The sequence below is a fragment of the Pongo abelii genome, chromosome 15 (assembly GCF_028885655.2).
Source record: "Pongo abelii isolate AG06213 chromosome 15, NHGRI_mPonAbe1-v2.0_pri, whole genome shotgun sequence".
Classification (NCBI taxonomy): Eukaryota; Metazoa; Chordata; class Mammalia; order Primates; family Hominidae; genus Pongo; species Pongo abelii.
The window spans coordinates 96,922,210-96,949,629 of record NC_072000.2 but is presented as its reverse complement, the minus strand read 5'-3'; the positions used below and the strand labels follow the sequence as shown (position 1 = coordinate 96,949,629).

The 27,420-nt window shown below is 48.2% G+C and overlaps 1 protein-coding gene across 1 annotated transcript in view; it reads right to left on the bottom strand.

Moving 5' to 3' along the window:
• Window positions 1-27,420, bottom strand: part of RIN3 (Ras and Rab interactor 3) — a 174,589-nt gene that overhangs the window by 117,268 nt on the left and 29,901 nt on the right. The window contains exon 2 of the mRNA XM_002825039.6: window positions 15,338-15,542. Coding sequence (XP_002825085.4) covers window positions 15,338-15,542 — 205 coding nt within the window. The remainder of the gene's footprint in view (window positions 1-15,337; window positions 15,543-27,420) is intronic.

Below are 27,420 nucleotides of genomic sequence, written 5' to 3'. Positions count from 1 at the left end.
AGCAGAGATAAGACCCCGTCAGAACACTCCCCCTCTTATGGAGTATTAAAAGAAAAACCTTAGACCAATTAATTTCACAGAATTTAATTGAGCAAAGAATGATTCACAAATTGGGCAACTCCTGAGCCAGAATAGGTTGAGAGAGACTCTAATATAGCCATGCAGTGGAAGATTTATGGACAGTAAAAGGAAAGTAATGGACAGAAACTGGAAGCAAGGTACAGAAACAGCTGGATTGGTTATAGCTTGGCATTTGCCTTATTTGAACACCGTTGGACCAGTTGGCCACCTTTGACTGGCCAAGACTCAGTGATTGCCACAAGAGTATTTTACAGTCTGTTTACACCTCCAGTTAGGTTACAGTTCACTATGTCCAGAAAAACCTTTAGACAGAACTTCAAATATGTAACGAGGCAGCGTTAGGCTAAACTTCATTTAACAGGGGTAATAAAGTAATCTTCCTGGGTTGTAGCAATCTGTAACCAATCAAATCACTGGGGCATGTGGTGGTCTCATATGGAAAATGTCATCCTGCTAAAACTTCTCTGTCTCTGCCTGTATAAGTAAAACCTTAACTTCACCTTCAACGCTGGCCTTGTTCATTTGGAGTCGGTGTCTCCCAGGTGGTTACCCTCAAGCTTTGTGGTAGAATAAACTCCATAATTAATCACATTTTCTGAATGTCACTTCTTTTTTTTTTTGAGACAGAGTCTCACTTTGTTGCTGAGGCTGGAGTGCAATGGCGTGATCTCAGCTCACTGCAAGCTCTGCCTCCACAGTTCAAGTGATCCTCCTGCCTCAGCCTTCCAAGTAGCTGGGATTACAGGCGCGTGCTACCAGGCCTGGCTAATTTTTGTATTTTTGTGGAGATGGGGCTTCATCATATTGGCCAGGCTGGTCTCTAGCTCCTGATCTCAAGTGATCTGCCCACCTTGGCCTCCCAAAGTGCTGGGATTACAGGCGTGAGCCACTGCGCCTGGCCTGAATGTCATTAGTTAAGGTGGACAGTGTGTGTGAGAGTGTGTGTGTGTGTGTGTGTGTGTGTATCTGCCATGAGGGAACTCTGGGGTGCCCCCAGGGCCTCCCTGCTGAGCAGGACATGGAAAGAAAGGCAGAGCAGGAGCCAGTGGTGCCCCTGGGAAGGCAAACTTTGACCCCTGACCCCGAGCCAGGGCAGGAGCTGAGGCTGGAGCCCTCCTAAATTGCAACCAAACTGCGGATTTCTGTCCACACTGGGAAAGTGCTCCCTTTGTGGTGCACGTGTTGGGGATACACACCCTGGTCACTGGTTAGAAGCACAGGCACATGGCAGGGCTGCCCCATCTTTAGGTATCAGGGATGGCACAGGAAGGAAGGGCAGTGTTTTTCAAACTGCAGGTCATGACCCATTAGTGCGAATGCCACCCAAAATTTCTTTTTCCAGAATGAAACAGAAGAAAATAAAATAGAAGACCCTTGCCTATAATAAGGGTAGACTTCTTGTTGGAGGGCGCAGGTCTACATGGGCCACGGTCACAGTACAACATATATATTTTTACTCTACTGATGGTTACTTTCTCCCCTTACTATTTTGACACCCTTAGTCCCCACTAATCTCTCCCTAGGGTGACTGGCATGACAAATCCTGGTTGCTGGATTCAACTAGGCTGTCCTTCGATGCTGCTCTGCATTGAATCGGCTCTTTCACACCCAGCCCATAGCTATTTCTAGGTTTTCTTGCTTTGTTCAGACATGGAAGACCCTGTTCTTCATCCTCACATTCCAAGAGAGAAAGAAAAAAAAAAAAAAAGGCAGGAGTTCTCAGAGTGAGCTCCTCCAGCTGGGGACAGGCCCACAAACTGTATTTCTTTCTGGGCTCTCAGATGGCCCTGAGCAGCCAGTTACCAGCCCTGGGACCCTGCGTGATTGTATGGTTTCTCTGAGCCTCTGTGTTCTTGTCTATAAATGGGGGTGACAACACCTGCCACCATCCAGCAGAAACAAAAAATGAAACCAAGGCCCTGCCTCTCTGGTTGTAAGATGTATGGAGAAGCTGCAGAGGAAAGCACCCAACAGGACGCTCACTGAGGACCATGCTCCACTCACCCCACCCACAGCTGGTTTTGTGCTTCTGTCTCCTGGTCTCAGGTTCCACCTAGATCTGGGAGTCTGTCCACCATGTGTGTTTACTGTGAAAGAGAATCAGAAGGGATTGCCTGACCCCAGAAGAGATGAAACTTACAGATCCAGGGCAAGAGGAGGTGAATGCAAGATTATCAACTAAAGAGAGAGTGGTTCAAGTCCACAGTACGGAGGCAGAAGTTAAAACAGCAGCTGGCGTGTGCACACTGGGCCAGGCGCCTTACAGGCACCAGGACTGGTATCCCTCAGTCCTTCCTACCCAGAGCCACACAGGTGGCAACTGCCAGAGCAGGACCAGGGCCAGGCATCCCCACCACATGGTGAAGCATCTCGCTCCCCTCTCGCTGTTGGGCTGTGTTATCTACACAGCGTGTCGACAGGGCTGGAAAGTCCCCGAGGTTGGACTCTGCCAGCTCCCCAGTTCTGAACCCATCACCCACCCTTTCAGCATGGCCACAGGGCTCTCATGTGGCTCTTGTCTTCTGACTAAAAACCATGATAAGGTGCTGGCCTGGCGCAGAGGAGGCTGGAGGCTGTGAGTTCACGATGGAGAGTGGGGCAGGGAGGGACTCTGAGTTTGGCATGGCTCCAGGAGTCCTCTGACGTTTCCTGCCCAGGTGGCCATGGGTGAGGGTGACACTGACAGGTATCTGCTGTGGGCAGAGCCCAGGTCAGTGGTCTGCCCTGGCCAACTGGAATAAGAGGGTCTGTTCTGTTCCTCTCTGGAGAGGTTTAGCTGCTGAGCTAGTCATGGAGACCCTTCTAGAAGGTATTCACAGACAGCACCTCAAAAACAGTATCACAGCGCAGTGGTGCCTGAAGAACATTTTAGATTATGGTGAATTATCTCAGCTTAAACCTGGCAGAGTTTGGCCCAAGTCAGTGTCAGGCAGCAGCCATCTTCATGAGTTGTTTATATCTACAGTGCCCCCTGCCCACTCACTGATCGGGTGTCCCCAGGTCATACTCCAAGGGGATGTTGCTCATGATGGCTGTTACAAGTGAGTACATGGTGGGATGGAGAGCTGAAGGACCACCCAGAGCCCTTTCTCCAACACCTTTGGGGTTTCCATGTGAAAAGTCTCAAAGCCCACCTTACTTCTCCCTTTCTGCCCACTGTAGCCAGCTGTTTAGAGACACAGTGAAACACAAATACTACCTTTGCCCCTCACCAGCTGTGGGCAAGTTACTTTTACTTCTTGGGGTCTCAGTGTCCTCATCTGAACATGAGGACAATAATATCCATCATTCAGGGTTGCTGTGGGAATTGCTGATCATGTATATAAAATGCCTGGCACAGAAAATGTACTTAATAACTTATAATCCTAATTATTAATTATTATTATTATAGATTGCTCTCATTTACTGATCCAAATCACATGCTATGATTTTAAGTGCCTAATATCATTAGACAAATAAATGACAACTATTAATAGGATTATTACTATGCTTGCAGCTGAACCAAAGAGACAGGAAAAAGGACTCAAAGAGCATTCACCTCCACAGTAGATTAAAGACAGCCACAAAGTCTTTGCTGCTCCCCCTATCAAGAGATGGAGTCTATTTTCACCTCCTGGTGAAAAGAGCATGGCCTTGGGACCGGCACTGACCAAGAAAAAAAAAAAAAAAAAAAAATGCAGCAGAAGAGGGATGGTGGAGTTCTGAGCTTGGGCTTCAAGAGGCATGCAGCTTCCATGTCACCTTTTGGACTATGCTGTCACGTAAAGAAGCCTGAGCTAGCCAGCTGGAGTTGTGTGGCCCAGCCAACAGCCAGCACAAGACACATGAGTGAGGCCATCATAGACCATTCCCCTCTAGTCAAGCTGCTAGATGATTGCAGCTGCATGACTGACCCCAGAAAAGACCAACAGAAGAACCACTCAGCTGAACCCAGCCCAAATTGCTGAGCCATAGAATTGTGAGCAAATATAAAATAGTGACAGTTGTAAGCCACTGAATGTTGGGTTGGTTTGTTATGTAAAATAGGTAACGGTATAGCCATGAGGTATACGGACATGGGGCCTCCACCTTTGGGTATCCCCCTACTGTCTTCCATCAGGCATTGCTGATGAATACACAGAGCTCAGTGGGAAAGTTTCAAAGCCAGTGATGTGGTCCAGCCCCTCACTCTACAGCCAAAGAAACCCAGAGAAGTAAAATGACCTCCTGAGGTCACATCACTTATTAGTGTCAGAGCCAGAACAAGAATGCAAGACACGTGACCTCCAGGCCACGTTTGTGATCACTACAACACATAACCTCTAGCCCAACCAACCCACTGGTGTTAAATAAGCACATACTCCATGCCAGGCACCAGGCTAGGGATTTTAGATCCCTGCAACAGCTCCTTCCCTGAGGCTCTGAATATCACACCCTCTATGCAGATGAGAAAATAGTGTGAGGTACAGGTTGGTAAGGAGACGGGAAAGGGGATGGGCATTCAAGCAGCAGGTCCAGGGCGCTGGGCCTCGAACCCTTTCATGTAAGACCTTCTGCCCGCATGCTCTGGAGCCAAACTTTCTAAGTTTAGTCCTTAGTTAGCCACTTGGAGCTATCTGAGCTCTCTGGGCAGCTTCTTTTTCTGTGAAATGGGGTCAGAATAGTCCCTGCCTGTGACACTTACTGAGTTAGCTCCCCCAAGAACCAGTCCCCTCTCCCCTTCCTTGCTAACAGACCCTGATTCTGGCTCCAGTGGCAATGTGCCCTGACTCAGGAGATGTATCACATTTGGTCAGAGCCGATCTTGACCATCCTGCTCTCCTTGGCCATTCACCCCCTTTCCCAGCCTTCGTCACATCAGGGGTGGTCAATAAAGCATTTGGAACAACATGTGTTCCCTAACAATAATGCAGAGCCTAGGAGGAGAAAGCCATTTGCCTGTGACCTCCTGCCTTTGAATGGGTGAGGTGTCTGGAGCTGCAGCTGCCATTTTGCAACCATGAGGTGAGAAACCTGAGGACCAAAAGCCAACACCTTGAAGATGGAGGAATAGAAGGATAGAGAGAAGCCCAGGCAGAGTAGTGAGGGAACACAGTGGGAACTGAAGGCATCAAAGAGCTGCTAAACTAGCCCTGGACCCCAACTTCCAGACTTCGCACTAGATAAACAATAGCATCCTTATGTCTGAAGCTACCATAGCCGGGCTTGCTGTTACTTGAAGTTGAAAGCAGTCACCACCAACCCAGTGCCTCAAAGGATCATTGAAAAGGCTACACAGGTGATATCAGCAGAGTGCCTGCTACATAGTAAGCCGTCAATATGTGGTACTTCTGTCAGAGGTGATCCATCTTGACTTTCTTACAGCTCCAGAGCAACTTTCTTACAGCTCAAGAGCAGCTCCATCTTGAATAGGGGCTGGGGCAGCTGAGACTGGCTGGGCTGCATTCCCAGGAGGTTAGGCATTCTTAGTCACAGGATGAGACAGGAGGTCGACACAAGATACAGGTCATAAAGACCCTGCTGATAAAACAAGATGTGGTAAAGAAGCCGGCCCAAACCCACCAAAACCAATATGGCAATGAAAGTGGCTTCTGGTCATCCTCACTGCTCATTACGTGCTAATTATAATGCATTAGCAAGCTAAAAGACACTCCCACCAGCACCACGAGAGTTTACAAATGCCATGGCAGTCCAGAAGTTACCCTATATAGTCTAAAAAAAGGGGGAAACCATTAGCTCCAGGAAATGCCTACCCCTTTCCCAGAAAACTCATGAATAATCCACCCCTTGTTTGATCAAGAAATAACTCTAAGTATATTCATTCGAGCAGCCCATGCTGCTGCTCTGCCCATGGAGTAGCTATTCTTTATCCCCTTACTTTCCTAATAAACTTGCTTTTACTTTACTCTGTGGCCTTGGCTCTAATTCTTTCTTGCCTGAGGTCCAAGAACCCTTTCGTAGGGTCTGGCTTGGGACCCCTTTCTGGTAACACTTCCTTCCCCAGACACCCTCTACCTGCCTCCTGGCCCTGAGAACGAATGTCACAAAGCCCCTAGCATTACTGATGTCAGTGTTCATGGATGGCTCCATGAATCAAAAGGGCAACAGGGCAGGACATGGGGCACCCTGGACAGGGAAAGGAATGCTGATGGGCAGCTCCAGACTTCAGGGCTCAACCTCGATGGGAAGATGAGCCAGGCAGAGCAGATGAGCCAGGTGGAGCAGTGAGGGAACACAGGGAGACAAGTGCCAGTGCCAGGGAAACCTTTGTCCACCTCCAGGACACTCACAGGGGGCTGCCTGGGTTTCCTACAAACAGAACAGTTCACATTCATGCCCATGGTAGGGCCCTCCATCTGCCACTGCTCCTGAAAGCCTTCCCCGATTAGCCACTAACAAAGCTTCCTAGGCCCAGTGTCCTTACTCAACCTCTCTCCTCTCTGGGAACAAGCCTGGTCTGGTGCCTTGCTGAGTCAGCTGTTCCTTCGCGTGTGTGTGTGTGTGTGTGTGTGTGTGTTTCCTCCATTTTTCATCCCTCACTGCATTGCATTAGGGACCCTCAGAAAGCAGAAAAATACTCTTCCATCAATTGTGCAAACTGCTGGGCCCTTGCCACTGTGAGAGTCCTATTTTCTTTGAAGATTTAGGATTCCCCCATGCAACCCCCCGCCAAAAAAACAGCGGGCAGTGGTAAGAGCACCGGACTGGGGGTCAGATACTTGTGTCCTTCCTAGTTCTGACGTTGGTTTGCTCTGTGTCCTTAAGCAAGTCACTTCCCCTTTCTGAGCTGGCTTTTTCCAGTCTATAGCAAGGGAGGTAGGCTGAGCAATTCCAGGACTCCTTTCTTCTAGAAGATACTCTTCTAGCATCAGTGCCCTGGGGGTCTTTCCCAGTCCCTAAGAGGCTTGCAAGAGGGTGAGTTTCGTGGTAAATTAGCGCAATCCAGGAAATGGTACAGCCAGTCTTCAGACCCTCTTCCTGTCTATCTTCAGCCAGGGCGAGTTTTGAAAAGGCCAACTTATTTCACTAACAGCTGGGACAGAATATGCTTAGGGAGAGAATTATGCAGCCACCACACTCCCCTCTTCCTCTCCAAATAAATACATTTGGATTTTTATCCAAAGCTAAATGCACCATAAGAGGTTTTGTTTTTACTATTCATTTTTGGCCTGGACAATTCAGAGCTATCTGCTTTTCCACTTCTGTTATTTTAGGATTATTTTCCAGCTGCTTGGGGAAAATTTCCAATCATGCCCATTAGGGCAGAAACAGAAGTGTCTGGCTCTTCTGAGAGGCTACGTCCACAGGGGTTGTGCCTGCGGAAGTTGGCAGTCCAGTGGCTGGGGCCCATCCTGGACAAAGGTCCTCATATCCTCAGTCCTGACTCTGACAGCTTAGGGGTGTGTGTGTGTGTGTTTGTGTGTGTACAGAGATGTAAGAAAATCAAGCCACAAATCCTCAGAACCACTGAGGACTGGAAATGGAATAAAGGGACATACTGCCCAATATCTTTATTTTACATATGGGGAAACTGAGGCCCACCTTTCCCATTAGCATAGCACAGAGCAGCAATTCTCAATTCTGGCTACATAGCAGAATTACCCAGGAAGCTTTTAAAACATGCTGATGGCTGAGGCTCACTCCAAAACAAAAAGAGAAGCACTTCTGGGGGTGGGCCAAGACACCGTTTTTTTTAAAGCTTTTGGAGACAGTCAGTTGTGGGTTTAAATCAAGTTCCACAACTTGGTAGCCATATGACTCAGGCAGGTTTTTTACCATCTCAGAGCTGAGTTTCCTCACTTATAGAATAGAGATCACACCCCTGTTTTGCAGGGTTGTTGGAAAAATGAGAGATGGTGCTTAGTCCAAAGTAATCCTGCAATAATTGATGATTGTGCCTTTTTCCCTGGTCTCACAACAGAGGGGCTTCACTGAAGGGTTTTTTTGTTTTGTTTTTTGTTTTTTGTTTTTTCGAGACAGAGTTTTGCTCTTGTTGCCCAGGCTGGAGTGCAGTGGTGCGATCTCTTCTCACTGCAACCTCTGCCTCCCAGGTTCAAGCGATTCTCCTGCCTCAGTCTCCCAAGTAGCTGGGATTAGAGGCGCCTGCCACCACTCCTGGCTACTTTTTTCTGTTTTTAGCAGAGATGGGGTTTTACCATGTTGACCAGGCTAGCCTTGAACTCCTGACCTCAGGTGATCCACCTGCCTTGGCCTCCCAAAGTGCTGTGATTCCAGGCAGGAGCCACTTTACCTGGCCCACTGAAGGTTTTTACCAAACTAATACTGAACAGAATTGGTACTCCTTGGGCTCACACCTAGGGAGGGTGCCTTGAACCACCTAGGTGGCTGGTCTATATCACAACTCAGGTTACTACAACTTTTGACCCAACCTTTCACCTCCTTCACCACCAAAAGCAACCTTAAAAGAGGTTTCTTTTATGAAAAACCACCTTGGCCTAGAAGCAACTGACACTCCAACAGCAACAAACACCTGTGGTGCCCAGATCTTGGTTTCTAATATCATTCTCTATAAAAGGAACGAGGGCTTCTTGGAGAAATGGCTGATTCTAGGACTGGGGCAGGAAATATATAAGATGAGCATGGAGTATCTTATATTGCCAGGAAATAATGACGTGTTCCAAACAACAAAACACACACCCACATGCACAGTGAGGGTGGTGTGTCATAGGCATACAGGAGCCAACTGAAGGACTCCCAGGGGCCAAAGTTGGAACACTTTGAGCAACAAAATAATTAAAGTAGTATTGGATTATAGTCCAAAATATAAAAGTACCCCTGATTCCACAATGATATAAGTAAATGGCTTAATAAATAGATGGGAGAGAAGAGGCAAATCTCTTGTACAGACAAATTCCAAATCATTTATTAGATACCAAATCAAGGAGGCGGAACATAATTCCCCATTCCTTAAAGGTGGGCTGAGCACACCGACTGCCTTCCAAAAAGTACAGTCTAGAGAGGCAGTGGGGGAAAGAGTCACTTTGAAGTCAGAAACCCTACGAACACTACCCCAGCAGTTGATCAAGCTCAACATCACCAGTGGTTAAGTCATTCCGAGAGTCTGTTGCCTTCATATGATGTGATTAGAATATTTTACCAGTGTGGTCTTCCTTCCCAAACCCCTAACCCCAGTCTAACCATCAGACAAGTCCTGGTCGAGGAACATTCTACAAAATACCTGATCACTGTTCCTCAAAACTGCCAAGGTCATCAAAAACAAAGGAAGTCTGAGCAAATGTCACAGCCAAGAGAAGCCTAAGGAGACAAGATGACTAAATGTAACGTGGGATGGGATCCTGGAGCGGAGAAAAGACGTTAGGTAAAAGCTGGCCGGGCATGGTGGCTCACACCTGTAATCCCAGTGGTATGGGAGGCCGAGGTGGGAGGACTGCTTGAGCCCAGGAGTTCAAGACCAGCCTGGGCAACATAGGGAGAGCTCGTCTCTACAAAAAGTAAAAAATAAATTAGCTGGGCATGGTAGTGTGTGCCTGTAATCCCAGCTACTCAGGAAGCTGAGGCAGGAGAATCACTTGAGCCTAGGAGGTAGGCTGCAGTGAGCCATGATCACGCCACTGCACTCCAGCTTGGGTGACAGAGCAAGACCTGTCTCAAAAACAAAACAAAACTCAGGAAATCTGAATAAAGTATGGGTTTTAGTTAATACTAATGTATCAAGATCAGTTTCTTAATTGTGGCGAATGTACCACACTAATGCTAGATGTTAAAAATGGGGGAAACTGGTGTGGAGTATTTGGGAACTCCCTGTACCATCTTTGCAACTTTTCTGTAAATCTAAAACTATTCTAAAATAAAAAAAAAAAAATCAGCCTGAATGCAGAATAAATAAAGGTGGCTGTTTGGTTGCCTTGCTTCTGGATACACACAAATCAAAAAATGGGCCAATATGTTCCCAAAACCTTATCAGAGAAGCAGGCTGCAGGGAGGGGAGGTGGAGAGTGGGGAAGGGGTGGGATGTGGTCAAGGGCATACAGATATTTGGAACAAAGGGCCTGGATCTCCAGCCTCCTGAGCACCAGCACTAGATACAATGAAGCACTATCTCTCATCGGTGCCAGCAGGGGTAGACCCAGGTGGTCTCTGAAGACCTTTTGAGTTCTCACAGCCTGGGGACCACCTATGGTGTCTGTGTGTATATATATATATATATATATATATTTTTTTTTTTTTTTTTTTTTTTTTTTTTTTTGAGACAGAGTTTCACTCTTGTTGCCCAGGCTGGAGTGCAGTGGTGCGATCTCGGCTCACTGCAACTTCTGCCTTCCCAGGTTCAAGTGATTCTCCTGCCTCAGCCTCCTGAGTAGCTGGGATTATAGGCACCCACCACCATGCCTGGCTAATTTTTTGTATTTTTAGTAGAGACGTGGTTTCATCATGTTGACCAGGCTTGTCTCGAACTCCTGACCTCAGGTGATCCACCTGCCTTGGCCTCCCAAAGGGCTGGGATTATAGGCATGAGCCACCGCACCCGGCCAGGTGTCTGTATCTTTAGAAACAATGACATCATTGCATGGATGCCAGTTCTGTGGGAGCGCTATTGTGCAGCAAGTGCCTTGCCAGCAGAAGATCACACCACACAGACTCTGCTTTTACCAGCTGTGTGACTTCGGGCAAGTGAGTTGATTTCTCTGTGCCTCTGTTTCCTCATCTGAAAATGGGAACACTAACGCCTACCTGATAGAAATCGCTGAGGATCAAGTAAGATCATGCATATAGCAACTCTGGGTAAAAGTTGCCAATCTTTGTACCAGCACATGCACTAAAGGCCTTCCTTATGCTTGAAAATATAGAGGTGCACGAGGAGGAGTAGGGCGTAAAGGCAGAGAGCAGGGAAGGCAATAGATGGCACGGCTCCTCCACTCTGTTGTTCTCAGGGCTGACCCAGCTGCTGCGCCCTCAGAAGGGGGTGGCGAGTGGGCGGCAGTGGGAAGGGAATGGTTGACTCCTTTAGTGCAGTCACCTGCGGTATCAACATCTTTTATACTCAGCACCTGGATTGTAGCAGAGTTCTCTGGGCCTCGGCTGCCTGCGTGCCTACCCTGTTGGGGCTGAAGGAGTGTCTGGCCTTCTTGCATCACTGAAGCTGGGATTAAGGCCTAAGGCCTTGCTTTAACTTGTGCTCACCTAGAAAATGAACTAAGCCCCATGGCCTTTGCCTCTTGCCAGAGGCCCTGAGCAACCTAGCCTGGCTTTGTCAGTTTGGAAGAAGCAGACCTGCACACCTGCTGTCCTCATTCATTTGTTCCAGTGAACAGTCAGAGCCAGGTTCACTCTGTGCTCCCAGACCCGAGTCAGTCAATGGTGTCACAGGTAGATAAATGCAACATGGTCCTGCCCTCCAGGGTTCCGGTAGGCTCTATTCCGTCCACTCTCTTTCAGCCCCAAGGGCCTCAGCCAGGTTCACGTCCACCTCTGGGCCTTGGCCCTTGCTGTTATGTCACCCGCTACTCTCCAGCAGACTCTGTCAGCTCCCCCATCCCAACCTGCCCATCCATCCTTCATGGCCAGGCTTGGTGTCTGCCTCCTCCAGGAAGTCTGCCCAGATCACCCCACCTGGATGTGCTCTCTTCCTGCTCCAGGTGACTCGCTGCCCTGCCTTTCACAGAGCACTTAGCTAACCCCTCCTGGTGCCTTTATGGTTCATTTTTGTGCATAGAGTCCCCACCAGACCCTCAGAGAGGACAGTGGTAAGATTGTATCTCACCCATCTTTATAAACGTGGCTCATATCCAAACCCATCCAGCACTGGCTGATCTCAGAAAATTACTTTTATGTCTCTCCTGCTACTCTTCTGGAGGGATGGGCTTAAGCCTAGCCAGGCCTGGGCTCAAACCTCAGCCCTGTACCTCACTAGCTGTGTGATCTTTGGGAAAGTTAGCCCACTCCAGTGGTAGGTGTGGCTGGTGTCCCACCCATCCCTGTGGAGACTTATCTTTTCAGTGGACTCCAGCCCTCCTTCCACTAGCCAGCTCTGCATCTCTTCACCCAAGGACTGTTTCTGGCAAGAGTCAGATCTTACAGTCAAGGAAGACAGAAGGGGGCCGGGCGCGGTGGCTCACACCTGTAATCCCAGCACTTTGGAAGGCCAAGGTGGGCGGATCACCTGAGGTCAGGAGTTCGAGACCAGCCTGGCCAACATGGTGAAACCCTGTCTCTACTAAAGATACAAAAATTAGCCAGGCGTGGTGGCACACGCCTGTAGTCCCAGCTACTTGGGAGGCTGAGGCAGGAAAATCGCTTGAACCCAGGAGGTGGAGGTTGCAGTGAGCTGAGATTGTGCCACTGCACTCCAGCCTGGGCAACAGAGCAAGACTCTGTTTCACAAAAAAAAAAAGAAAAGAAAAAACAAAAGGAAGAGAGAAGGTGCTGGAAGATGCATCCTCACACCCCACAGCCTTTGACCCACGACTATCAGGAGTTGGTGAATAATACGCAGCTCCCTCACCCCTCGGGTGGGATAACCACGAGATGTGTGTTCCACACTGGCTCCCAGAGTTCCCCAGGAGGATTCAGCTCCAGCTGCCCCCAAGAGTAACTCTCATGACAATGTACCTTTTACTGGCATCAGTCCCTTCCCCTGGCTTGGTTCCCCTACTGGTGCTTCCTGGGGTTACTACCCAAATAATCCACTTACTCAAATCCTTGTCTCAGGGTCTGCTTCTGGGGAAACCCAAACTAAAGCACTCCTCTTAGCCTCAGTTTCATTATCTGTGAAATGGGTATAATGGCAGAGTTGACCTCACAGGATGATTGCAAGATGATATCTGCAAAGCGCAGAGCCTGGAATTACTAAGCATTCTCCAAAAGGAACCACTACAGTTATTTTTAGTTGTGCTTATTTTAAACTTTTTAATCTTTTTCTTTTTTTTTGGGGGGGGGGGAGAGTCTCACTCCATCACCTGGGCTGGAGTGCAGTGGCGTGGTCTAGGCTCACTGCAACTTCCACCTCCCCGGTTCAAGTGATTCTCCCACCTCAGCCTCCTGAGTAGCTGGGATTACAGGTGCACGCCACTGTGCCTGGCTAAGTTTTGTATTTTTTGTAGAGACAGGGTCTCGCCATGTTGCCCAGGCTGGTCTTGAATTCCTGGGCTCAAGGAATCCCCCTGCTGTGGCCTCCCAAAGTGCTGGGATTATAGGCATGGGCCACCGCGCCCAGGCTAATTTTCTGAGGAGATAATTGAATCTTTTGACAGAGCAGTCATGACTATGTCCCACCCAGCTTGCTCTGGAGAGCCAGCACCTTCTCCTGGGACCATCCCCCACTATCTGGTAATTCCCATCCACACACCTGCCCTACACATGCCCTTCTTGATGACCAAGAAAAATCCAGAACATGGCCATCCCCTGGCATCAAAAATTTTCCCCTTGGGCTGGTTTTGAGCTGCATCCTCCCAGCAAGTGTGGGAAGCTCATTCCTGAGAACCTACCAGGGGAGCTGGGGACCACAGGGGGTGCTGGCTGAACACTCACTGGCAGGAGACCCTGGTTTTATTTTCTACCCAGGCCTTGCCAGGCCAGTGGTCCCCCTAGTCTTGGCAGGACACTGCTGTGCTTCCAGGCCACCACAGTCCCCACTCCCTGTGACAGGGGCCTCTGTGGCAAGCGGAGGTCAGGACTTTGCAGAAGGCCCCATAAGTTCTAGTAATTCCGATTTTCAGGTACAACTGGCGACTTGATGCATTTTACCTTGTCCGAGGTGAACGAGTCCATTCGCCATCTGAGCCCTGTACTTATACGTCTGGACTCTTCCTGGGAGGCAGACAAGCCCTGCAACCGCAGCAGGGGACAGACCATCAAAAGTGCCCGGTGGCTGAGGGACATGAGTCCAGCTAAGCCAAATAAAGCGTGTGTGCTCAACATAGCACAGGGCACCCAGACTGCCTGGGTCCAGATTCCCACTCTGGGGGAGGGCACTCAATGTCTTTGTGTCACGGTTACCTCATCTATAGAATGGGCAAGGTGGCAACACCTACCTCCTAGGGCTGCTGTGAGGTTAAATGGGCAGATTCACATGAAGAACTTGCAAGACTGCCTGGAGCAAAGCAAGTACTCAGGGAATGCTTGCCGCTACATGAATATGCATGCAAAATGTGCGGACAGACCTACTGCATGCAACGTGACTTCGGAGGCAGATTGGTGGTTACGGGGCTGCAGGAGGGGAGAAGGGGGAGGGAGTGTAGGGCTTTGTTTTGAATGATGAGATGTTTTGGAACTAGATAGATAGAGGTGGTGGTTGTACCACATTGTGTCTGTACTAAATGCCACTGAACTGTATACTTTTAAATGGCAAATTTTGTATTATGTGAATTTCATCTCAATTAAAAAAAGAAAACACTTCTGGGGAGTGAGTTTGGTTACAGTAGGTGGAAAAGATCTTTACTTTTTACACGTCTGTCCAGCTTGGGTTTTTGTTAAATAATGAACACATATGTGTATCGCTTTCGTAATTAAACAAATTCAAGTTGTTTTTAAAAGGAAGCAGCGTATAGGAGAAAATGTGTGTGGGAGGTGAAAGGAACAAATGATGAGCTCTGACTCATATTTCATCATCTATCACCCACTTATCTGTTGTCTATCTATCTGTATGTCCATACGTCCATCCATCTATCTATCCATCTGTCTGTCTGTCCATCCATCTGTCTGTCCATCCATCCATCATCTATCTTCCCATGCAATAGGAACAAGAGCCTCAGGGGTGGTGTGAATGCCCCTATTTCAAAGCAACAAAAGTGAGGCTTAGAAAATTTAAGCCGCGTGCCCAGCTCACAGAGCCTGACCTCCAAAACATCTTTTGACTCCATCACACAGCCCCTTATTTGCATATGTAAAACAGGGAGCATAAAGCCATTTTTTTACCCTGGCTCTGATTGACACTCTCTGGACCCTGGATGCCTGGCTGAGCTCTCAAAGTCAGAGCAGGCCAGCATGGTCTTCCTGACTGCATCAGTCCTGCCTCTCAGGTGCCCAAATGCCCTGAGAGCCTGCAAGCCACCCACTCCCTGCTCTCCAGCCACAAACACCTGCTCCCCAAAGAAGAAACCAGGCCTGTCACCAGCCCCCCATGCCTGTGTTCTGGGAAAAAATTGTGGTGAAAAAGCTGACAAATGTAGGAAAGGGAAATAAACATGCAGTCATCTGCATGGTAGCTGCTTCCCTGTGGGAGCCAGGGCAGGTGTGGAGCACGCCTGAGTTCCTCACAGGTGTGTGTGCCTACCAAGTGGGAGACGCCCCCACTCACCCCGGCCACCACCCGGTGCAGGATCCTGGCCACCTCTGCCTGGCCCAGACTCAGCTGCAGCCACACTGGGCATGTTTTGATGAGCTTCTCCAGGATGCTGATGCCCCGGCGGCGAGGAAGGCAGTTCTTTGGGGTGGCTGGCAGACAAAGCCGCATGCCATCTTCCTCTTCCTCTTCCTCTCCTTTGCCAACAACTGGAACCGGACTGAAAAACAGAATTCAATGATCAGCCATCCTGCAGCCAGCCCAGAGAAGGTTTACAACACCTGGGGATTCCATTCAGCCACGCTTACTTATTCAGCATGAGGTAGTCAGTGGCCCTTTGGGGAATTAAAAAAAATCAACAAACCATGGTCTTCATCTTAGGGTGCTTGTAGGAAACACACATCAGCCCACCCGACTCAGGATGTGAGGCTCCGAGATGTTGTTCCTCCTTTTCTGGAATCAAAACCGGCCTGTGTGTGTTGGGATTGGGTAGGCAAACGTGAGGGTCTTGGGGAGGGTCTGGGATCTCTTAAACCAGACGGAACTGTCAACAGTAGGCAGTGCCCACTTCCCAGTGAACCCCTCAGTTTGATTTTGTTGTTTCTTGGGTCTGTGAGATCCAAGACTCAAGTCTGTGAGGAAATGGCAAGACACAGCTATAGTACAAGTATAAATCTAATAGAAGCACAGTACAACAGAAGCAGCTAACTGCAACCCAGGATGGGTTCAGGAAAACGAGTAGCATTTGAGCAGAGCCTTGAAGAGGCTTTTTAAAAACTTTTAAAGAGTAACACACACAGTAAAATGCACACATCTTGAGTGTACAGCTAGCCACATTTTTACATATGTCTACACCTGTGTAACTACCACCCAAATCAAGATAGAGAGATCTGTGCTGCTGTAGCCACTAGCCAGAAGTGGCTTGTCTGAATTGACAAGTGCTGTAAGCACAAAATATACACAGGATTTCAAACTTACTGTGATAAAAAGAATATAAAATAGCTTATTAATATTTTTATTGTTTACAAGTCGGTATAATTTTTTTTTGAGACAGATTCTTGCTCTGTCACCCGGGCTGGAATGCAGTGGCGTGATCTCAGCTTACTGCAGCCTCCGCCTCCTGGGTTCAAGCGATTCTCCTGCTTCAGCCTCCCGAGTAGCTGGGATTACAGGCACGCACCACCATGCCCGGCTAATTTTTGTATTTTTTTAGTAGAGAGAGGGTTTCACCATGTTGGCCAGACTGGTCTCAAACTCCTGACCTCAAGTGACCCACCCACCTCAGCCTCCCAAAGTACTGGGATTACAGGTGTGAACAATCGCGCCCAGCAAGATAATATTTTAAATGTGTCAGGTTAAATAAAATTTATTAAAATTACTTTGCCTGTTTTAATATGGCTGCTAGAATATATAAAATGACATATGTGGCTTGCATTAGATTTCCATTGGATGGTGCTGATATAGGACAGTTCTAGAAAGTTCCTTCTTACCCCTTCCCAGTCAACAGTGCCTGAGCCCCCCAGAATGAGGATGTGTCAACACAGCATGGTGGGGGAACGAGGATCACAGACCCAAGAAACAGCAAAGTCAAACTGAGGGCTTCGCTGGGAAATGGGCACTGCCTACTGTTCACAGTTCTGTCTGGTTTAAGAGATTCCAGACCCTCCCCAAGACCCTCATGTTTGCCTTCCCCATCCCAACACACACAGGCTGGTTTTGATTCCAGAAAAGGAGGAACAACATCTTGGAGCCTCACATCCTGAGTTGGGTGGGTCGGAAGGTCTGTGTGCATTCTAAGGCACCAAGTCTCTCAAGGTACCTGCAGGGGTGAAAACCTTAATCAGACAGATGAGGGTACTCAGAAAGCCACGAAGCTGTGGGTGGTGCCTTCCATCTTGCCCTGTGTCTCTGTGATGTTGCCCGGGGGTACCAGGGATCAAGGTTGGCATTGGTTCCAGAAGCATCCAGGGCATGTGCTGTAAGGAGCCCCTTAGGGGAGGCGGGGGACGAGGCCAGGGTAAGCCCTGTAAAAGGGCACAGGAAAGTGGAACCACCCCTGAAGGCAGTGCTGTGGGGGTCCTGGGGGTTCTTAGGGTGGTGGAGGGGTCAGGCAGCGCTGGATTAAACAGGGGCAGCAGTGTTGTGAATTTTGAGTGGTGGTTTTCGAGAGAACTGACTGGGACTGCCTGTCATGAGGAGGGGTGTGTGAAGGTCAGTGTGAAGTCTGTACCCAGGGAGAAAATTCCCTCCCACATCCTCCGGGGAGCCCTGACTCTCACGAATGTTGTGTGTGCTCCCGGCTGCCTGTGGATTTCCCCTTTCGGCCCACAGCCTGCAGCCTACCTAGAAGAAGGAGCCACGTCACCAGGAAAATATGAGTGTCCCGGGGAATGGCAGGAATCCTGGGGCTGGTAGGGGCGGGGTAGGATGGCTCTGTGGAAGTCCACAGGCTATGGAATTGGGGCCGAACAGTCTCATTTAGAGCTCAAGGCCAGGGCGGCCTGGCTGATACTGATGTAACCACTTCCCAGGCCCTGAGTGTGGTCCCAGCATCTCGTCTGGGAAAAGTTAAAATGATGGAGGTCTGAATTTCCCAGAAAAGAAAAGAAACCCCTGGGCTGCAGGCTCCTCCAACCCCACTTGGAAACACAAAGATATGTTCTGGCACCAAAAGACGCTATAATCATCCTTAAACATCCCTGCTTGGGCCCCAGCCTCCCCCAGGCCAATTAGGACTTTCAATAGCAGGGAGTGAGGGCAATCGCCTTCATTTCTTCTTTGCCACAAACTATGGCTTAGCACTTGGCCAAGTCCTTTCCCTCTCAAGGTCTGTTTCCTCATCTGTGCAATAGGGACTGGGAGAAGGAAGCTTCCTCCATTTGCTGGGTGGCCCTAGGCGTGACCTGGGCTCATCCCCATTTTTTTTTTTTTTTTTTTTTACCTGCAGAACCAAAGCTGTGATCAAACAGAGAGGTTCTGGGAGTAAGAAGGGAGTGGGCCTCTCATTCACTCGGGCAGTGCTTAGTTTCTGTAGACCTGCCAGTGTCAAATGCTGTTCCAGGCACAGGTTAGAGCAGTGAACAAAAGAGTTTAAAAAAAAACCCAAAACCTTCATGGTATTTATATTCTAGGGGAAGAGAGGGGCAATAAACAAGGCAAATGGGTGACTAGAGGATGTTAGATGGTTATACCGCCAAAGAGGAAGAGGAAAGGGTCCCCGGGATGGGGGACAGTTCCAAACTGGGTGGCCAGGGAAGATACCCAGAAAAGGTGACTGTGAAATAAATGCCTGGCTGCAGGTATCTGGTGAAGAGATTTCCTGGCAGAAGGAAGAGCAAACTCCCAAGCCTCCAATTCCTGCTCCCGGAGCAAGTGCAAGGAGGGACAATGAGAGAAGGGTGAGAGTGGCAGGAGGTGAGGGCAGAGGGGGTCGGGGGAGGGCCCCATGAGCATCTGGAGCCATGGGGAACATCGGCCCTAAATCCACATGTATAAGCACTCCCCAGGGCTGGGGGAAGGGGCTGGGCTTCCAGCTAGCTACATGCTTAGCCCAGCACTCAGGCTTCCTTGGCAAGAATAAATGGGCCCATGAAGATCTGGGGGGACCTGGGTGGTCTCAGGGCCCAGGAGGGTCTGCAGGAATCCACAGAGATAAACCTGCTTCCCAGCCCGGCAGCCCCACCTGCATCCTGAAGCACCAGGCTGCTGCTCTCAGGGTGACTGACTGAGTGGAAACTCTGCCCCAGCTCCAACATCACGAGGACTGTACATTTCACTGTCTTGTGATCACATCCCTTCATGCTCTAAAACTTGCAATGGATTCCACTGCCTAAAGAATCCAGTCCAGTCCCCTCATGTTTAAGGCATTCCCTTTCTGGGCCTCTGCCCCTCAACCCCAGACACCCCCTACAAAGGGCTCCTCTCCATCACCCAACAGAACATGCACTTCTCCACCCGAAGCCCACGCTCATGCTGCTCTGTCCACCTACACCTCCTTCAGGGTCTATTTCTTCCTCCCAAGATTCTTTCCAACTGGTAGGCAAAAGTATTAGACCAGACACAGAAAGCAATGATCATAAAAGAAAAAATAGATAAGTTAGACTGCATCACAATTTAAAACTTCTGCCCATCAGGCTGGGGGAAAAATATCTGGAAAACATATATCCAACAGAGAGCAAGCAAATCAATTTTTAAAATGGGCAAGAGATTTGAACAGATACTTCAAAGAAGAAGACATACAAATGGACAACAAGCAGATGAAAAAATGCTCAAAGTCATTAGTCATTAGGGAAATGCAAATTAAAACCACAATGTGATACCACGGCACAACCACTAGAATGGCTAAAATTAAAATGACTGACAACATCACATAGTGGTGAGAATGGGAAATAATCAGAATGCTAGTGTACTCTTGGGGAGAACGTACATTAGAACGAGCACTTTAGACAAAGATATGGCACTTTTAAATAAATCTAAACATATACCTACCCTACGGCCCGGCGACTCCACTCCTAGGTATATACCCGAGGGAAATGACAGTATACGTCCAGAAAGACTTGCACACAAATGTCAAAGCAGCTCTCCTCCTAATAGCTCAATACCACCTGGTTCCAGTGTCCATCAGCAGCAGAATGGATAAACAAACTGTGGCATGTCCACACAACGGGCCACTAGTCAGCAATAAAAAGGAATTACCCACACGCACAACCACGTGAATGAATCTCAGAAGCATTATGCTGAGTCAAGGAAGCCAAATGCAAAAAAGTACATATGGCATGAATCCATTTATATGAAGTTCAAACAGTACACTTAGATGCATGCATTCACTTTTACCACATGCAAATTTTATACCAAAACTATAAAAGCTAATCCTAACTAAATACTGAACTCTAGTTAACTCTAGTCATGCTAACATTCAGGGGGTGGTCTGCAAATTCCTATGAAATACATTAAAAAGTAAGGTGCATTCATGGATATGTAAAGATATGTAACAAAACAGATAGAGAAAAACATTGAGGGTTACTGGTGGGTGTATGGGTGTTTACTGCAAAGTTCTTTCAAGTCTTCTGTATCTTGTAAATTTTTAATAGTGAACTACTGGGAAAACAGTTCTCCCCATCCCTTAAGTCCCCTTCAGATGAAGCCTGCCTGCTGTATTAGAAGTCTTGGGTTTGAATGCAGGCTGTATGACCTCTGGCCAGTTATTAATACTTCACCTCTCTGGGCTTCAGTTTAATCACCTGTGAAAACATAATAAGCTGGGTGCTGTGGCTCACGCCTGTAATCCAAACATTTTGGGATTAAGGCTAAGGCAGGAAGGTTGTTTGAGCCCAGGAGTTTGAGACCAGCCTGGGAAATATAGTGAGACCACATCTCTACAAAAAATTTTTGAAAAATTAGCCAGGCATGATGACGTGTGCCCCATGTAGTCCCAGATACTCAGGAGGCTAAGGTAGGAGGATTGCTTGAGCCTGGAGGCGGAGGCTGCAGTGAGCTGAGATCACCTCATTGCATTCCAACCTGGGTAACAGAACAAGACCCTGTCTCAAAATGAATAAATAAATAAATAAAACTAAACAAAAATAAAAATAAGTAAAAACAACATAATTGTCTTTATTTAAGAGGGTTACTGGGAAAATTTCATGAGTTGTCAACTACTTAGCACAGTGCCTGACACACTATTCAGTAAATGTTACAGTTTTTCCAACCCTCCAACCCGAGTTATAACGCTTCTCTTCCTCTTCCTGCTACAGTTCTCTCACTTTAAAACCTTGATTTTGGGACTAAGCACATTTGATTGACGTGACTTGAGGCAAGATGGCAAAGATGGAAGTGCCCAGAGTGGGTGACACGCAGGCTTTGTTTTACAGCTGTGATGGCGCCTATCAACTGGACTGGCCACAGCAGCTCCAACTGCCAGGAACCGTCGCTAAGCCCACCCAGCATCGGATCAGCCGTCTGTTGGCAGAGCCAGCCACTCTGACACCCACGCCCTCCCTCTCACCAGCTGAACTCCCACTCCGCTAAGGACCCTGCAAAGGCAGAACCAGGGACCTTGGACAATGAAAGGCATTGTTAGAGCCTTGGAAGCTTTGGAGCTGCTCCACCAGAAAGAGAAATTGCTCCACAACAGGTTGTTCTCCCACTCACGGGGAACAGAGCAATGAGCTCAGAGCAGCAGGCCCACAGGCTTCTGATCCTATGGCTGCCGCCGACACCCACCCAGACCGCCCTGCCAGACGCAGTGCCAGCAGACACTCAGGAAAACCCAGCCCCTAGGCTGCAGGACTTAACCTCTCAGCTTCTATGGGGATTTTCTCACCCAGCTCCCTAAAGGGGGGCGGGAATTGGCCTTGAGTGTGCCCAGCTCCTGGGCATGGTGCCTGTGTCTACATTCAGGCCTATTCAGCCTGGGGGGTAGAAGAGGGAAGCTCCGCTCCAGGGTGGATAGCTAGCCCAAGGGGCTGACCAAGTGTGGGGACACAGCGATGAGTATGGCAGCTTGGGGTGTGGGGCCCCGGCTAGATGCTGCCTATTAGGGGTAGAGGAAAGGCGCAGAAGTTTCCCAGCTCCACAGGGTGCCGGCTTTGGGCTGCCTATGTCAGCCCCAGGAAGCAGCTCAGAGAGTTCCAATGCAGCCTCACGGTGGGAACCGAGGCCTTCCTGTATAGACTTGGCCAGAACACGCCAGGGGGCGGGAGGTGGGAGAGTGTGACGGAAAGGGAGGACCGGAAAAGGCCGTCACTACCCCACCTACTATCCTGACCCAAGGCAGCGTGGCCTCCCAGCTTCAACAAGACAAAGGGGGTCTACAGGAATGGAGAGGCCTGGTCCCTGGCCTTAGAGGGCTTTCGGGCCAGTAGAAGCCAGTGTGGCTCTGGTGATAAATGTTACAGGATGGCACAGTCCCTCCAGACAAAGCACCATGAGTACACAGAGGGAGTGCGGGGCCGGCGTGGGAGGGAAGGAGCCCTGGTGATGTCAGCCAGGGCAGCAACTTGCCTGTTTCATGTACTCATAGTCCACACCATACAGTGCCCACTGTGGGCCCCCAAGTCCTGTTAATTCAGTCATCCTCACACCTGCCTGATTCAACCTCAGATGTTGAATTGTGTCCCAGGAGAAGATCTGTCCAAATCCTAACCCAGTACTTGTACATGTGACCTTATTTGGAAAAAGGATCTTTTTCTTTGCAGATATAATTTAGGGCTACTGAGATGAGATCATCCTAAATTTAGAGTGGGCCCTAACTCCAATGAGAGGTGTCCCTATAAGAAGGAGAGACACAGGTGAGGTCCGTGTGAAGGCAGAGGCAGAGACTGGAGTTATGATGCCCCAAGCCAAGGAGTGCCAGAGGTAGACAGCCACTACCAGGAGCCAGGGAAGACGCATGGGACGGATCCTCCCTTAGAGCCTCCAAATGGAACCTGCCCAGCTGAAACCTTGGTTTTGGATTTCTGGCCTTGAGAATCGCAAGAAAATAAATTTCTGCTGCTTTAAGCTGCAAAATTAGTGGTAACTTGCTACTGCAGCCCTAGGAACCAAATATACCTACCCTACCCCTAGTGGTCTCATGTAAAGATGAAGACACAGAGGCACAGAGAGGTTAAATAATTCACCAAAGGTCACATGCCAATAAGTGGCAGAACTGGGATTCAAACCCTGGCAATCTGGCTCCAGAGTCTATGCTTCTAACCACTCTACTCTTCCAGCTCTTGAAAGTTTAAAAAAAAATTTCATGTTTACGTATCCTGGCAAAGAAAGGGTATTCAATAATGTTCATTATTCCACTTGGGAATACACACAAACATACACAGTGACATAGAAATATACATAGAAATAATTTCCAGAAGGCTATGTAAGATGTCATTAGAGTTATTTCAGAGAAGTTAAGGGGGTTTGTTTCAAATTTTTATAATAATTATGCATTGCTAACATGATTTAAAATCATCTTAATAGGTCAGGTGCAGTGACTCATGCCTGTAATCCCAGCACTTTGGTAGGCCGAGGCGGGCAGATCACCTGAGGTCAGGAGTTTGAGACTAGCCTGGCCAACATGGTGAAACCCCGTCTCTACTAAAAATAAAAAAATTAGCTGGGTACGGCTGCACATGCCTGTAATCCCAGCTACCTGGAAGGCTGAGGCAGGAGAAACGCTTGAACCAGGGAGGCAGAGGTTGCAGTGAGTTGAGACTGTGCCACTGCACTCCAGCCTGGGTGACACAGCAAGACTCTGTCACAAAAAAAGAAAACAATCATCTTAAATAGGCCAGGCACAGTGACTCACGCCTGTAATCTCAGCACTTTGGGAGGCTAAGGTGGGAGGACTGCTAGAGTTGAGGAGTTTGAGACCAGCTTGGGCAACATGGTGAGACACTAACTCTACAAAAAATTAAAATAATCAGCTGGGCACAGTGGTGTGCACCTATGGTCCCATCTACTCGGAAGGCTGAGGCAGGAGGATCGCTTGAACCTAGGAGGTTGAGGCTGCAGTGAGCTGTGTTCACACCACTGCACTCCAGCCTGGGTGACAGAGCAAGACCCTGTCTCAGTAGTAATAATAATAAAATAAATAAAAATCATCTTAAATAAACAGTTTTCTTATCTGTACAATGGAGCTGGTAATACCTGGCCCATGTTAACACTTCTAATAGGTCACGTTTTTCTGGATGTAGCAACCACACATGTGGTCGTGCCCTGTCTCTCCCAGGGACACCTGTTGCTTTGGGGATGCTGGCCAACCTAGTCCACCGGGGACATCTCATTCCCCCAAACAGGTCCTACTCACCCCAACTGCTTCTCACTTGTTACCGCAGGAGGAATGGTCTGAGGCCGGGGGCGGGGGGCAAAGCTCCCCAGAGAATGAAAACAGTTGCGCCCACTATCATAACAATCTATCAAAATTTAAAAGAGAAGAAATGCTGGAGCCCAGATTCCAGCAGCCCCACTCCCTGAACACCCGCGTTTACATGTTTACAGATGGCCACTGCTGCTGCAGCATTTACTACATGGAGAAAATGGGGAAAGCCAATGGTACCACGGGAGAATGGATAAATAAAGCTGTGACTCAGTCCACCCTGGACAATCACACAGCTGTTAAAGGGCAGGAAATGCAGTAAATCAGTGGAGTGGCTATAGTAAACATTAATCTATTGTATACTTCAAAACAGCAAGTAGAGAATAGTTCAAATGTTCCCAGCATAAAGATAAACATTTAAGGTGATGGATATCCCAATCCCCCTGATTTGATTCTGATACATTATATGAATGTGTCAGAAGATCCTATGTTCCCCCAAAATATGTACACCTATTATTTATCAATAAAAGAAAAGGGCCAGGGGCCAGGTGCAGTGGCTTAAGCCTGTAATCCCAGCACTTTGGGAAGCCGAGGTAGGTGGATCATTTGAGGTCAGGAGTTCGAGACCAGCTTGGCCAACATGGTGAAACCCCGTCTCTACTAAAAATATAAAAATTAGCCAGGTGTGGTGGCGGGTGCCTGTAATCCCAGCTACTAGGGAGGCTGAGGCAGGAGAATCACTTAAACCCGGGAAGCAGAGGCTGCAGTGAGCCGAGATCATGCCACTGCACTCTGGCCTGGGGAACAAAGCAAGACTACATCTCAAAAAAACAAAAAAACAAAAAAAAGAAAAAAAGAAAAAGAAAAAAAAAGGGCCAGAATCAATGCTACACAGATGGTTAAATCTCAAAATTCTGTTTATTGCATGAATGTTAATTTCCTGATTTTGATCCTTGTCCTTGAGAAATACCCACTGAAGTATGTGGGGTAAAGAGATAAAATGTCTGCAACTTACTCTCAAATCGTTTAGAAAAAAATTAGAAGCCAGGTGTGGTGGTGCATGCCTGTAGTCCCAGCTACTCAGGAAGCTGAGTTGGGAGGATCACCTGAGCCTGGGGAGATTGAGGCTGCAGTGAGCAGTGATCGTACCACTGCACTCCAGCCTCAGTGACAGAGTGAGACCCCATTTCAAAAAACAAAAAGAAAAAGAAGAAAAAAAATAGGGAGAAAGAAAGAGTGCAAACAAGCAAAAGTGACAAAATGTTAATAATTGATGAATCTGGCGAAAGGAGTGTACAGACAAGAATTCACTGTACTATTCCTGTAACTGTTCTGCAAGTCTGAAATCATGTCAAAACAGAAAGTTAGGCCGGGCGCGGTGGCTCACGCCTGTAATCTCAACACTTTGGGAGGCCGAGGCCGGTGGATCATGAGGTCAGGAGATCAAGACCATCCTAGCTAACACAGTGAAACCCCGTCTCAACTAAAAATACAAAAAAATTAGCCAGGCATGGTGGCAGGCGCCTGTAGTCCCACCTACTCGGGAGGCTGAGGCAGGAGAATGGCGTGAACCCGGGAAGCAGAGCTTGCAGTGAGTGGAGATTGTGCCACTGCACTCCAGCCTGAGTGACAGAGAAAGACTCCGTCTCAAAAAAAAAAAAAAACAAAAAACAAAAAACAGAAAGTTAAAAGAAAACGTTTTAAAAAGCAATCAAACAAAAAAATCAACCCTAATGAGTGAAATAAGCAAATTATGGAAGGAATGATAACATTTATGTAAAGTATAAAAAAACACACACCACAGTTCTGTATCCTGTTTGTGGATACATGCACACACCAAACTCAGGAAGATGGCTGCCCTTGAACTGAGGAGAAAAATAGGATCAGGGAGGGGTGCGAAGGAGGTTTCAACCAGTTCTGCAATGATTTATTTATTAAACCAAACAAAAAGATCTGAAGCAAACATGGCAAAGTGATAGGAATTAACAAAGCTGAATTATGGGTGCACAGGGCATTGCAATGTTGTTCTCTAGACTTCTCTACACTTGATATTTAATTTAAACAAAAAAAAAGCTCACATGTATACACACACATACCCCCCGGGTCCCAGAGCATGCCACAAGTCGAGGAAATGTGGAGTGGAGCACAGCCCAGGCACCCAGGCCTGTTCCTTCTGCCAGTGCCCTGTCCCCATGAACACTCCAGCTGTTTTTTCTTGGTATTTTAAAGTCAGTTCAGAAGCCGGAGAGTCCCATGCCGGAAGGTCATCAAGATGAGTCTAGCCCCGGGAATAGATTCAACTGGCCATCCAAAGAATCAGCCCCAGGGGACTTTTTGGGACCACCCCCCCTCCGCCCACAGCTGTCACAAGCCACCAGAGCAGAAGCCAGAGAAGGTCATTGGAGCCAAAGAACAGCTGATGCCAGAGGACATCTTACTCTGAATTTCCTGGTTCCAGGTGTAGATGTAGGCGGGAAGAGTGCGGTGTGGCCTGCAGGCATTTGGGGCTGGGAGAACTCCTCACTCCTCATTCCATAGTGTGATAAACAGGTACAGGCTTCAGGCTAGATAGGGCCTGTGATCCTCCTGAGCTCCTCTACCTCTTTGAGCCTCAGAGTCCTCTTGTGTAAAGCAGGGAGACTCTGCCACTCAACTCAAGGATTGCGTGAGGATTGAATGGGACAGTGTAACTAAAGAACCCAGCCCACAGCTGACTTTTAGCAAATGGTAACTACCAAATGAGATGGGGGGGTGGGGAGGCTTCACGAACAGTTCATGGAGGAAGCTAGGGCTGAATTAGACATGGGACAGAGTGGAGAAGGAATTCCCACTGGGCAGGGAGGTGGATCTGAGACTGTTAGGAGGCAGGTGAGCACGCAGAGATACCTGTTGGAGTATCTGGTTTGGATCAGAGGTGTGCCAATAAAACACCTGTCTAGGACAATGAATAAGTAAATAAAGAGCAAAAGCCTTCCAGCCTGGCCAACATAGTGAAATCCCGTCTCTACTAAAAATTAAAAAATTAGCTGGGTGTGGTGGCTGGCGCCTGTAATCCCAGCTACTTGAGAGGCTGAGGGAGAAAAATTTCTTGAACCCCGGAATTGGAGGTTGCAGCGAGCCAAGATTTTTTTTAAAAAAGCAAAAGCCTTGATGTGTAGCAATTGCCAGTTTCCAGGGTGTGGGGTGTAAATGCTCCCACCAGTGCTAAGGTCAAGCTCTCTAAAGGTTTGCACCTCGCTAGCAAAATTTCTGGATAGTTAACAATAGGCTTTTGAGAGCCTAACCCTAACACTTCAGTTCC